The following is a 15,286-nucleotide window of genomic DNA, read 5'->3' on the forward strand; positions in this document are numbered from 1 at the left end:
TGACCTTCAAGACTGTCTGTATTCTGGTTCAGACTCTGACTTCCCCTCCACATTCAAAATGATTCACTCCTCTCCTCAACGATCGAAACAACCACAACCCACTACTACTCCTCCTCCTGTTGTTATTTTTGAAGAGTAGCTTTTCATTTAACATAGGATTCCCAATGAAACATTTTGTCAAATCATCATTGTAGAAGAAATATTTAGCCGTTTCCATAATTTCCAACAACACTGTATAAAATTAATATAATTTAAAGTTGCGGGTCTCAAAGATTGCAATACAACAGCTTTTGAGCGAGTTCTCCAACCCAGGGGGTCACTAGTATATTACTGTATACATAGGTAACGTATTAACATTATCAACCCATACAAATGAAACATCATTCAGATATAATTTCTATATCAATATACTACAGATTTCTCCCGTACATTCATTTCTCTTTTAGCTGCTAAGCGAATCTTGAGATTCTGCGAATCTTGTTATTATACAATATCATTTCTTGCAGCATACAATGTTATTTCTTTACAAACTAACAAAAAACGTAATGCTTCTCGTTTTCGTTTTAGCACGGAAAACGTTATGAAATATTGGATTGTACCACCAAGTCCGTAGACTTGGTGGTACTTCCAATATAATTTCGTCATCGTATATGATGACGAAAAAATAATTTCGTCATCATTGTAGAGCATCTTTTCAATGTCAAAAGTTTCTCTCCAAATTGTAATTTTCAATAGAGAAAATATTTGTGTTGTACTATTTTTCTTACGAATCCTATTCATAATATATGTTTCCAACACTATATAATTGATCATGAATGTCTTACCATTTGAACATCCTACCTTTTTTCCATTATTATTATTTTTTTTATCTTGCGTTCTCGAACAGTCTGCTTCATAGCCATGTATAATCTAGCCTGCCTGTTCGCAAAAACGACCACAAGGTGCTTTATTGGCTACTGTGACATTCTTCAATGAATGCAGATCGTCACATCCAAAAACCTCGATTCTCAATCCATCATTAAAGCTTTGGAATCAATTAGCTGGGGATTTTTCCTTTACCCTCAAATCTCAATTATCTTATTTTATGATTCATGTTTCGTCTTAATACTCCAATTTAATATTCCATCCCTGTCTCGGGTTAGTAGCCTAATGGAAGTTCAATTAAAAATGTTAGTGAAATGTTGAATGTTAATACCATTGGTAACGGTAAGGGGAAGCATTATCCACCAGCTATCCGATTGCAAAATAATCATAATATTGTGTAAATTTCACCCTTTTATTTGAAAACGTCACAGTTATACCACCAAATAACAATTTTCATTCCATATAATACTATTACTCTATATTGTTATTGATTTCTTATTTTGTCGATATGTTTCGAGTAATGAGTACTAATTACTATTACTATATATGTACTTTCACCACATTATCTGTGTCATCACTATAATATCTGAGCTAGAACTTGTGAGAAGAAATGGTTTGTAATTCAAAGAAATCGAATTTAAACCAATCCCGTTAAAACCCGGTCACCCTGAGTACTGAAATATACTTCCGACAAATGCACGAACTCTTGAATGTAGTCCAGCTCTATTGGTTGCCTCTGAGCCGGGTTGACGTCAATATCCAGGATGCTTTGACAGATGAAATTTGTGATTCCTCTTCCAAGATTTTTATCAAAATAATTATATTGCAGAGCAGTGACCCTTAATCGCTCATACACTAAATCGTACCCCCTTACTCATTCTCACACACACACACACTCACAAACTCTCTCTCTCTTTCTTGATTTCTCTCTTTTTCTTTCTCTATGCAAACTGATCATCTTGGATTGGAGCCAGAAGATCTACTCTAGATTTCATCTCAATAGGTAATTAAACCGAAATGCTATGCACTAATTGGAGGTGTAGACAAAATAATGTTTACGAGTCACTGCTAATGGGTAATCCATTCTATGAATGGACTAGCTGCCTTAATTTTGATCATCGATTATTATCGGGTGACTGTAAATGGTGGTTTCAATTTGAAGAACTCTCTGGTTCAACTGAATTAGCCGGTTGCCACTGAAAAATCCAAGCAAATGAAATCCACTTGTAGTACCATTGAATTAACTTAAATCAACTTCAGTCATATGGGAAGGGAAAGATAAAGAATATTTCGTAAATGCTAAAGAATATTTCTAAATCTGATGGGAAGAGCACAGGCTTTCATTATAGGGTTCTATCCTTAGGGTCTGTCTGTTGTTGTGAAATTCAGTTTTCTGCCAATTTCCCAAGAGACTGGCTTTTCTGGATCTTCATTGATTGATCTTCCTATTTGGATGAGTAACAATAGATAACGTGGTAGCTCATCAATAACGTGAATAATTCACAATGAAGAACTGGTTATGAACGAAGCCAGTACAATTTATTCATAATTTTCTACTAAAACATCTAGTATTTCTGACGTTCTATTAGTTTTCACGTGAGTCATAACTGAAATATTCAAATTCGGCAATGACTCATCATAGGTGAGCGAGCGTAAGTTTTATCAGCGAACTCGCTGGTTGGTATGCTTTGAAAATACCGCTCCTAAAAATGTATTGAGTCTTGTTGCTTCTGCTGTTCATTAAAATACAATATTGGCTAGACGAAAGAGTATGTAGACTTCATAAACTGTGTACTTCTGTTCTGTACATCCGTTCTGTACTGTAAAAAGTAATAGTTTTTTAAACAATAGTAACAGAAGACAATTTTTATAGTTTTTGTTGAAGAATAATTATGTAATTGTGAAATTGTCTGATGTGTATACGATTACTGTTACTAGAATGCATCTATAAGTGTATTCATACTAGCATACATATGAAAATGAAGTAACATTCACAGAAACAAAGTTCTATTGAGAGAAATAGAGAGAAATAATTATACTATAATTAATTAAGGAAAACTGTTTAAAACTCATTAAATCATCAAATTTGAATCACTTCACAAAAGTGCAGTAGCAGGTTACTTGCAACATTAGCAATTTAAAAGAACTACGTGAATGTCAAACCACCAACGTCCTTTATTCCGTATCTTTGAAGTCATTGAAAAACCGCAGCCACTGAGGTACTATAATTTCCTTATATATATTCCGATTCTATTCACTATCTTCCGATTTCATAAATTCATGCGGTTGCATTGATCAACGTTTTCCCCCAAACACAACAGTGTTACAAGGTTACAAGGAAATTTATGCAATTCTCAGTCAATTCATTTTCCAATACTGGATTGTGTCAAATACTTATTGAAGAGGTGGATGTTATTGTTCTTTTCCAGAAGTAATGAAGACTCATCTTAATTAGAGTAGTCGGAGATTGGGCTATAATGCTTCCTACGTCGCCTACAGATTAATTCCAATCCTAGAAAAGTTGCCCTAGATTTTAAAATGTCTTCATCTGTTTGATATAATATTTCTTTAAATCACACTATACTCTCTCAAAAGTAATCTACTAATTACCGATGGTGTATGTTATGAAATAGTTTAAAACAATTTTATAGTGATGGTCGGCTCAATAAAATAGTATTATTCGTTTGGAAATATCAGTCCTAGAGTTCAATCAAATAATGCGATTTTCGAATTCATCTTTAGAAGGATCTTGATGACGTAACGTAATGTCTCGCCCAATCACATTACTGTACAAAAAATAATAATAATAATAACTCACAGATGAAATATGTTATAAAACGTTGTAGGGAAAAGTCAAATAACAATAGTACATGGTGGGCTAAGTAAAAAATTATTTATCCTTCGAAAATATCCTGCTTTGTATGAAAATGATATGAGCGCAGGATGGAGAGACAAGATACGAAAATAAACTCTTCAGAGACAAACTTAAACTAAGGTCTCTGCTCTTTTTCCCACAAATGCGGTCCAGAAAGAAGGGAAGCAAGTAGACGTACTAGCGAGGGCGACTCAAAAAACTTCAAAAATAGAACTAATACTAAAAATGGTGGAGGGGTGAAGAGGGAAGCATCCTCTCCAGGCTCACTATCCTGGAGTCGCTGGAGCTGGAATTCTAGAATGATTATTAACTGCACTGCAGAGTTCCAGTGTGGCGTTGCATCCAGGCTACGAAATAAATTCTTATTCTTTTCTTATTTGTGTTTTATTTTTATATCTAGCTGGTTCTATATCAAGTGTACTCTTTGTATTCTTATGCGTTTATCGAGGATCGACTGATCCTCACCCCTGTTCAGGGTGTTTGAAAATGAATGGATTCAATTTCTTAAACATGTTTTTATTATTACAAAGGACATTATAAATGTCAACGAATAATTATATACTTTACTCACAAAATGATAAAGTTTATTGAAATGCATAGTAGATATGGCTCCATCATTACGTGCACTGACATCTAGCAGCATTGCGATATCCCGCTACCTTGAAGCTACCGATACAGTTGCTGATATCCTCTTTTTAATATCAGAAGGAAATTTGATTTTATTACGAACTAAATATTGAAAAACAGAATATCAGCAGCTTCTGCTGTAGTTTCTGTGAAAAGAGACATTCAGTTTTGAAGGAATCAAAAATTCACTTAGTGTAATTTGTGCACCTATAATGTGGGTCACAGCTCACAGGTCACAGATAATTATTATCGAAAATCTATTATGTATTTCAAACTGATTATGTACTATACATTTAATTGATTCAATTTTAAGCTCTTTCCCATAGTAAATAAATGTATTTGAAATGGGCTATTTTTCCATATGAATCCAGCATAAGTTTTTCAAAAACTAGTCCCCAAAAAATTCAGAATTGGTGTATTTCACCAGAGGAACTGAATTCCGGGCGAAAACTTTCACCCTGTATAGCTCGCTAATGAAGCGTTTATGGATATATGTTTATAAGGATTTTTTTTACCTCTACTATCACGTATTAAATTATTTTACCATAATTAAGAATCACCCTGTATATTAAATCTATCGTAAACATAAAATATAATATAATTTCACCTATTCATTCAATAATCAATGCCTGCCTAACAGTGGAACAAAAAACTTATGCTGAGGTTTCGAAAATCACACAAAAATGTTACTTGGAGGAGTTTGTTCAGATCTATGTGGAAACATTATTTTTATCTGATCTTATGAGAAATCTGACCAAGCCTTAACAACCCACATGTAAAAAACGACGAACAAGTCCAAGTTGTTCTAGCCAAATACTACCAACAATACTATATCGCCTTCACAGTGCGATTTTTTTTATTCTTATATCCATTGTGATATCAAATTACGATAACCGATGACTGGCAATGAATTTGGAGAAAGTTTGGAGGGATTTAGATACATGAAAACTTTCAAAAATAGGTGAATTGAGCCATGAGTGGATGTGTGAACTTATGTTGAATAGTGCTTTCTCTACTATTTTTATTACTCATTCGACCTTCAAGGATATTGGAGAATGCTGTTTTATATTCAGAATAGAATAAAATAAGTTTTATTGCATCCGCTTCTGAGGTCTTCAGAAGCATTACCTTCTTCACAATATACAACAAATATCACACATACTACATACAATACAATAATTGAAAAGATGCTATTCTAAAAGAACTACAATATCATGAAATATTAATATCCAATTATGGAATGTCCAAATAAATAGCAAAGAGAGAGATAAGACAAAAATATTCAAATATAAGATATTCTTGTCTTGAGATACAATGCAGTCACACAAATAAAAAGTAGCAGTAGTTGATGCAGTATGTACTTAATGTACATAATATTATGATACTTTAACCATAGAGAAACAATATTGTTTCTCTATGCTTTAACTCAACGGAGCGGAGTCACCATTCACCAGCATTTATAGTTGGATGAGTACAATAAAATGAAAGGGGCTGTTAATATAGAATTAAGGTCTCCTCTTATTAAGAATAAAGACGAATTTTTTCTCACCCTCTATAAAATATATGATATATTAATGACTTGAGAATGTATTAATTTTGAACCTTTACTATTCTAATGGATCCCTATGATATATGGTTCGCATAGTACTAAATCTTGAGTTAAATAAATGTTGATACCTGGAGTTTTTTCAAATTAACACTCCTAGCAAAAATATAGCTTATTTACAATATTCTAATTGAAAATGCATCAATCTACAAAGACAATCAATATAAACTGCATCAAAATACAATTTTTTTAAAATTTCCGATATCATTTAAATGTAGCATTGGTAATCTTCATACAATAACAGTTTTCGAAGAATGCCAAATTTAGACGTGGAGACATGAACTATTTAAAAATTTAGACATGAACTATTTTATTGGAAAACATGATCTGTTCATAATAACAATCGATTCATACAAAATTGGTAGAAGAATATTTTTGGGCTTATCCTGTTGTTCTCTTTCTTTTGAAATAAAATGATTTGTACGAGTAAACGTCGTAAAGATAATTAGTGTTTTCTTTCAATAACCAATGAACATATTGCACTTGAGGAACATGAATGAATCAATCCATCTATCAAATGTCTCGTATTCGAAAATATTCATTCCTCTTATCAATATACTGAGTCACTAGAATTTAGAATTGGATTTACGATTACGGTGCACTGAGTAAATTGATTCATCATCAAGTGACGTTGTAAACGGTCTTGAGCGTGAATCATAAATTATTACGATTAACTATTGCTCTTTCTATTCAAAGAATGAATACTTGAGTAGGTAGCGAACACTTTCTCATTTTCTGTTGAAGCACCCGTATCTATTTCATTTACTCTTGAAGTGACAGTCAGTCAGATTTGATTCATCAGCCCAAAATTTTTGTGAGTCACTCGTTTCCTACAACGATAGCATTGTGTTACACTCTTTTGCACTCTCTCTTACTCGCTCTCTTTCTTTCTTTATCTATAATATCTCTCTTTCTATCTCTAGTCTTATCATCATAATCATCATCATCTGCTATGCATCGTAAAAATTCAACCAAAAATCATACACTCACATTAAATCATTATTTACCGTACATACAAAAATATCTTACAAACAAATATACATATTATACAAATATGTATTATTATAATATCATGCTAGAACATCCTTATAATAATTCAGGTGAAAAAGATGAAGATTATTTTAATATATTCAATCCAATTTTAAAGAAATATATTTAGATCACTAACTTATTGAACATGAAAACGCAAGCTATGATCAATTTGCAAATTCATTTTGAGAGATAGCGCTGTTTTACAATATGAAAACTGTCACTCGGTAATAACGTAGAGTAAAGATACCGTATAAGATTACTAGATCATTTGTCTCTGGTAATACCTTCTTCGTGAAAATACCCATAACCTTCATAAATTTATCTATGAAAAATAATTCTTGATACCATTTTTCTTTCTTTTTGTGGAAATATTTCAAGGAAACATTTTTATACATCAATAGGCCTACTCATTTATCCGTACCAATTTGATTTTTTTTCTTTATTATTTTCTGTTGCAGGAAAATGGTGTGAATCCACTGAAAATGAACGTACAAACGTTGAGAAACCACTTCTCGGGTGGTTCCGGGGGTAACAACAATGCTACCAACCCACCAAACAACAGTTCAAGCAGTTTTCTGCGAAGCACTGCTGTCAACTCACCAAACAGCAACAACAACAGTCCCAACAGTTTCATGCGCAACAACGTTGCCAATTCACCAAACAACAACAGTTTTCTGCGTAACAAGAGCAACGCGTTTCCAGTGAACAACAACACCATTTCAAATGGCGGCATCAGTTACGATAGACAACAACAACCGCAACAGAATGGACCCACAACCACAACAACGTCGCATCGAACTCAGATCCCTGTGTCGAAATTTACGCGCGGTAATTCTAGTGAAAATTTGAAACATCCTCTAATCGATAAATGGCAACAAAAGTTCGAGGACTCAGAACGCAATCGGAAGACATTGCTCACCCAAAACCAGAAATGTGAGAGAATTTTTTTATTAATAGAAACGTTTATTACAGTAATTTGTTACGTAGGATGATGTATCGGCTACTAATAAAATTACAATTGATCACGTGTTTAATGAGGTCTCGATTAAAAGACCAGGAGATGGAAGTAGGATCTGTCCTATGTTTAAAAAAATGGAATTTAAGTAAATCTGTTACACATTCATTATAACATCGAATAAAAATATAATCTTTATTTTTATTTTAAAAAAACCATATAACAACGACCTTGAAAGCTTCTTAATAATTTCAGGCATAGTTTAAACAATAACTTTTTAGTTTGCTTTTAAATACTGTATTTTGTTATCTCTTCTATCGTCAATTATTATCATTATCAGACACAGCATTTCAAAAAATTGGGTTCTAAAAGATTATTTTTTTCAATCAGAGTAAGCCTTAAGCGCATAAAAGCATTGCTTTCCATTGATTTCATTCTACTTTGGTCTTTATACTATAGGAACAACATTTTCTATACGGTACTTATTTTTCAATCTACGCTTGTGAATATTCCCTTATTGAATCAATGGAATTCTTTTTTGCGCTACAGACTAGCAGAAACAGGGATTTAGGGGGTCTTGGAAGTTTGCCAGTCAACCATTTATGCAGTACTGTATGCAAAATATACTTTGATTTCCGAAAGATTTTCGACTAAATATCATTTCAATAGAAAACTGGAAAAAACGTTAAAAACATAAAATTAGCATAATGGCAAACAATTGAATTATTGAAAAATTGGAGAGATGAGTGCACGCTCCTCCTTATTCACTTTTTATGAATCTGGAATTATTTTTGCAGTAACAAGAGAGCATGCAGACCTGGAGAGGAAGTTCAATACACTGCAACAAAATCTCCTTTCAAGTACCAGAGCTCTCAAGGAAAGAGAGGATCAATTGGAACATCTTCGTAAATGTGAGTAATGCAACGTAATATTTTTAGACTTTTCTAGCTTATTTCTAGTTTATGTATTCATTACTATTAATTGTATCCAATATTATAACTATTCAACGAAAATCAGAAACTAGATAGCTCTAATTTGCTTGAAACCTTTTCTGTTCAAAAATTTCTGAAACTGGTGGTCGATAAATGGAATAATCTGACAATTAGCTACTACGACAGTACAGGTCTAACTGTTAACATACCGTACTCCATTTACTAGACTATACTCTAGTATCAAGGTAGTGCCTGGGCTATGAAGATGAGGCCCAGTGCCTTGAAACGCGTCAAGACTTGATAGCCTGTATAGGTGCGTACAGATATACCGCCGCGAACATAAGCAATTCACTTTTAATCAGCTGATGCCAAGCTTCTTCTATCTGTATCTTACCGTTTCTGTAAAAATACTGATATAATCAGCTGATGCCAAGCTTTTTATAACTGTATCTTACCGTTTCTGTAAAAATACAGATATAATCAGCTGATGCCAAGCTTTTTATATCTGTATCTTACCGTTTCTGTAAAAATACAGATATAATCAGCTGATTAAAAGTGAATTGCTCATGTTCGCGGCGCGTAAATCTGTACGCACCTTAACAAGTGAGGAATGTACAGTGGTAGATGTAGAATTTGTTACTCTCAGTGCCAGTTTCACAACAGCCGGTTAAATTTTAACCGTGATTAATTCCACTAGAACCACTCAAAGAAGCCGTCTTTTCAAAAATTCCTTCCCTGATTGGTTCTCGTGAAATTAATCACGGTTAAAATTCAACCGGCTGTTGTGCAACCGGGCCTTAGAGTGAAAGTAAGTTCGAGTTAATCAACGATTCTTACTTAGAAGTCCTACAGCTTAAAACATTAAAATGTACTCACCTCAGCACAAATTCTTCTATCACTTAATAGGCTACGAAAACAGTTTTTCACAAAACTTCACGTTTGTCAAATTGTATAATGTTTTGTTCACAAAAATTACCTATAGTTGTAGAAATATTTTCACGTGACCAGAAAGTCTCAGAGATTTTCTTCATTACAAAAAACTTAGTTCGCTAAAAATTAAGTGAATTATGCTTTTAGTACAAACAGGATTCTTTTCCATGCTCTAGTAAATGAGAAGTGATTATAGGAAAAGCTGAATGCAAGATGTGTACACACTTGACACACAAGGAAATATGTTGTGTTGATCGTAAAATTGACATGTCTGATGGGTGCACATCTCAGATTTCTGTTGCTCCTGTTCTATGGTTCCTTCAAATTTCTTTGGAACAAGCCCCATATCCAGATCTCTTCTACGTCTTGAATTATTCTCCTACTCGGGGCTCGGTCTACTGTGAGTTGCGCCCTGGAAAACCTGGCGTAATCTCCACAGCACCTTTTTACTAGGTCTATTGGATTTGTTTCCAATTAATTCCTTGTCAATAATTGAGATTTAGGTGATATTCCATAGTATCTGTTGAATTGCTTTGTGTACAATGGGATGCTTGAAAACGTGGAAAAAATTAGATTCATATCAATTTTGTGCCCCTAAAATTTTCTGCCCTGACTAGTCGCCCATCTCTTGTTTATAGAATAGAGCCGCTGCTCGTAATAATTACACCTCAATGAATTTTCTTTCTCACTATTGTGAGGTCCACGTTATAATGACAGTATTTGATCAACTTTGGCGTTGCTATCCTTGTCTAAGACAAAGCAGGTAGTACTATCCTTTTCTTGCTCCACAACTATGCCAAATTGTTTTTGACAATGTAGAAAGATAATTAATCAAGGCAGAGAATCGGCAACGCTGTTCTCCCATCTCAATCCACTGTCATTATAACGTGGATCTCACTATAGCATAACACTTCTTTATTAGACGTAAATATAAATAGAGTACCTATGAAGGCTGATGAGTTGATGATAATCAATGTATTATGTAATGTAGTTTATTGGGAAATATTCTATACAAATATCCAGATCTTCAAGAAGATAATAAATTATTATAGAGCAAGTGCTGGTAATTGAACATTATTTTTATCCCATTCAAATTCAAAATTCTGTGGTTTATTGTCAAAACCATTTATGAAAGAAATAAATGAGGTTTTTGTCATTTTTTCAGTGTCGGAACAAGTATGCAAAGAGTATGATCAGATGAAAAATCAGTATGACTTGGAAACATCTACGATGCAGAAAGCCATACAAAGAGCATCACAGGTATGTAGGCCTACAATACTGTACGGTACCTTCCTTCCTAGGTGCTTTGCAATCTATTTAAAATACTAGATTTATTACTATTTCCATACTAGGCCTATATCAATTTTATAATTTTTTATTATCAGTTTCCATTATAATAATAATATCGTGTGACCTGGCTGGCTCAGGTCTGGTGTCAGAGTTTTCAGGTCGCAACTGATCAATTTCAGGGCCTCTGACATGACCTCACGACTGCTTTGTAGGCAGCCGGGACCGACGGCTTAACGTGTCCATCCGAAACACGGGAGTGGCTCAAAAAAAAAAAAAGTGGGATTAGTTTCCATTGATACTATTATACATATTTATCCAATAAATAAAGTGGAGAATTGAAACACTCATGTTTAAAAAGTGTCAGTTTTTAGAGTTACTCTTAAACAATATTGTTATTACAGAAAAAATATAAGATAGATACTTCGCTGACAATTCCAAAATACAGTTTATGTTAAGTATACTTTTTGAATCGATATTTACAAATCTCTATCAATAAAATAAATAATATGAACTACCTAATCATTAGAATCAATAAAATAGCATAAATAGAATTTACACTTATTGGAGCAAGCTTCAACTATTGTATTGCCTCTACAACTGTTTCATAAAAACTTAGAAGTCCTGTAATACAGGAACAGCTGATTTTATCGGCTATATTGAGCATACCCCGTTTCATAAAACTTATGTCACCTAATACAGGATACTAATACGGGAGAATCACCATTCCAATAATGCTCAATATAGCCGATAAAATCAGCTATCTCTGTATTACAGGACTTCTAAGTTTTCATGAAAACCAATAGCCTGATATGATATGATAGTATGATTATGATTATATTATCTTTCTATTTTTATGGTGAACAAGCTTCCTTCTAGTGGCATTGGAAGGTGATACCAGCTGATTGGTGTTAACATTAATAACCCCATGCATTTTTCATACATTTATTTTTATTATGTTGATAGAAATTTTTATTTCTATATGAATTGAATTTTTTATAAATGAATTCCATTACTGCATTCTTTGTTAAATAAATATATTGTTTCTTATTTTTATTATCTTTAGAAGAAATAATTATCAAAAGATGCCCATTTTATCAGGTGATGAAAAGATATTATTAGCCAATTTGAAAAATAACCAGTACCGTATGAAATTAGTTTTGAAACCTTGTGAAGACTGTAATCTTTTCAGTTGCTTTTTTAACGTCGATGATGTCTCATCTTTTTCAGCAGGTTTTTAATGTTAGTGCTAAGTTGTTTTTAAAGGTTTTATTTGTTTCCAGATTTTTATTTCTAGCAATTTTAATAAATTTGAGAATTTTAAATTTATCATTTTTTGTGATATTTAAACGAGTGTACAGTGATCAATCGGTATGTTGTTAAGTTACTTGATTCTATATAAAAAATAGCGCTATTCTTTGGAATACTGTAAATAATTTGTCATATTATCATATTCATTCAGTAGGCTATATTTTTTCTCTATTAAAAATTGTTTATTCATGTAGTTAATAGTTTTTTAATAATATTTATCTTTTTAACATTAGTTTTAACAGAAATATTTAAATTATTTTTAAATGTAAAAGAACATTTCTGTTTGAGCATCATCTAGACCTACTTGTTACACAGTATCAATTGACATGAAATATGAAATGTTCTATTTTAAAATTTGAATATAGTTGGACTTAAGTAATGGGGTTTCTAATAAAACTCCTGATTATGAAATTAATATTTTGAAAGAATGTATCTTAAACTTCATTGATTTATTTTCTTTCTATTCTAATATGACTTATTCCAAAACTCAACTTTTTAGGGGCTCATATTTCAAAAAAAAAACTATTTTCCATTTTTTTTTTACTCAATATTAATAATATTAAAATAAAGAAACTTAGAAATAATATGTCACTAGTAAAAAGTTCCTGAAAATCTGATGCACAGCCTAATTTTGCACAGTCATGCAAGTCACAACTTGCATATTGCAAATTGCAAATTTGGATACGGATTTCAATTTTTCAAGCAGGAAATAAGTTAAATAAAGTTTTATCATTTGAACAGGAAATAAATAAAATCAAATGAAATTTGTACCTATTTACAAAAAATGTAGCCTACAACACATTTATGTCTTATTTTATGATTATTACAATAAATTATTATTTTCCAATTATATGAATAATCCAAATAAATATTCTAAGTATGAGAATGAAAGTTATGTTGAGACTAAAAAAGTCAAGATGAATTGTGAATGAAGCTGTGAGGAACGGAGAATGAAGTGAATTATAATTATTATTACCAACACATTGTAACTTCCTACTGTATTATTGAAATTACAGATGAAATAATGTATTTTAATGTAATTTGCAGTGGTACAAGGAGAACAGGGAGCTGAAGAGGAGAAGCACCGTTCTGATTCAGAAGGTGATGCAATTCTCGCCGGAAAATGCCATGGAGTTGGTCGACGAATCTGATGGCACGGGCAGCGACTCTGCCACCGACGAGATCGAAGTCATGAGGAAAACTATTCAAGGTACATTAGGAAATTATAAGATATGTAATTAATATAATAGCTGAATTAGTACCGGTACTGCATAGATGAATAGCCTACTCAAAAATAGCGTGATGTTCGTCTAAGCTATCTCAACTGATTAAATAAAATTGTACATGAATTTGGATGAATAAATGAATAGCCTCTCTACAAAATAAAAACATAATATTTTGGCGTTCTCTGCTAAGAATTCCTATCGAAAAAAGGGAGAATATTTTAATTATTACTAAACGAAAATCCAAATTAAATGCTGCAAATCACCCCGAAGACCTCCGCTACTGCAAATATTGACAACAGGGTAAACAGCTAAATGGTCCCGGGCTGACAAATAATTTTTTAATAAAAGCGCTCATAAAATTTCCATCTACCTGTTTACCCTGTTGTCAATATTTGCAGTAGCCGAGGTCTTCGGTGTGATTTGCAGCATTTAATTTGGATTTTCGTTTAATTTATTCATTAACTAGCATATTTGAACAAGTGAAATTTCTAATTTATTTCCATCTGGAGACTATTTTCTTTGCATCCCAATTATTTATGTAAAAATTCAAGAGAATCTTTGATAATAAACAGTATAAAATATCTATCAAAACATAATGTTTTGTTTTTCTCTTGAAAAATATCATATCTACAAAAGGAAGATACTTTTATAATATAACAGAATAATTTTTTTATCTTTAATTATTAAACAACTAGGCGTCAGGCTCGCTTCGCTCGCCATATCCGTCTATAGCCAGGGGGCTCCACCCCTGGACTCCCGACTGGATCGTCCAAAAATGAGATCAGCGGGCTCGCTTCGCTCGCCTACATGTAGACCTCAGCGGAACCTTTGTACCGAATTTGAACGTTTTATGTCAATTTGATCTCAAAAAATTGAGAAAACGAAGAAAAACGCTGGTAAAAACATCTGTTTCTATATCGGCGTATCTTTGGCGAACAAAATTCTTCCACCTCAGCTGAACCTGTGTACTGAATTTTTTAAAATATATTTCCATTCATTATTGAAAAAGGTGAGAAACGCAGAAAAGCTGAAAAAAACGCTAATTTTGGGCGTTATTACAAATTCCTTCAAACACAACATTATCACACCCCAGCGAGCTTCTGTAGTAAATTTGAACATTTTCTGTTCATTTGTTCTTCATAAAGCAGAGAAAGCGCAAAACAAACGCAGATTTTGGGCGTATCTTTGGCATTATTTTTAATTTCTTCTAACACAACATTATTACACCCTAGCTTAGTTTCTGTACTAAATTTGAACAATTTCTGTTCATTTGTTCTCGATAAAGTTGAGAAAACGCTGGAAAAACGCAGATTTTGAGTGTATCTTTGACGTTATTGCAAATTCCTTCTAACACAACATTATTATACCCTAGCTGAGCGTCTTTACTAAATTTGAACATTTTCTGTCCATTTGTTCTCGATAAAGCTGAGAAAACGCTAAAAAAAACGCAGATTTTGGGCGTATCTTTGAAAATTTTTGCAATCCGTTCTTATTGCGCCTCTAAAGGGCCAACTGAACATACCTACCAAATTTGAACGTTTTTGGTCCGGTAGATTTTTAGTTCTGCGAGTGAGTGAGTGAGTGAGTCAGTCAGTCAGACAGTGAGTGAGTGCCATTTCGCTTTTATATTTATAGATACTA

At 32.8% G+C, this 15,286-nt stretch overlaps 1 protein-coding gene across 1 annotated transcript in view; it reads left to right on the top strand.

Moving 5' to 3' along the window:
- Window positions 1–15,286, top strand: part of LOC111047751 (shootin-1) — a 43,684-nt gene that overhangs the window by 14,840 nt on the left and 13,558 nt on the right. Inside the window, exons 2-5 of the mRNA XM_039437171.1 lie at window positions 7,463–7,937; window positions 8,757–8,870; window positions 10,987–11,081; window positions 13,467–13,629. Of these exons, the coding sequence (XP_039293105.1) occupies window positions 7,487–7,937; window positions 8,757–8,870; window positions 10,987–11,081; window positions 13,467–13,629 (823 nt within the window). The 5' untranslated portion in view covers window positions 7,463–7,486. The remainder of the gene's footprint in view (window positions 1–7,462; window positions 7,938–8,756; window positions 8,871–10,986; window positions 11,082–13,466; window positions 13,630–15,286) is intronic.

This window comes from Nilaparvata lugens, chromosome 1 (assembly GCF_014356525.2).
Source record: "Nilaparvata lugens isolate BPH chromosome 1, ASM1435652v1, whole genome shotgun sequence".
Taxonomy (NCBI): Eukaryota; Metazoa; Arthropoda; class Insecta; order Hemiptera; family Delphacidae; genus Nilaparvata; species Nilaparvata lugens.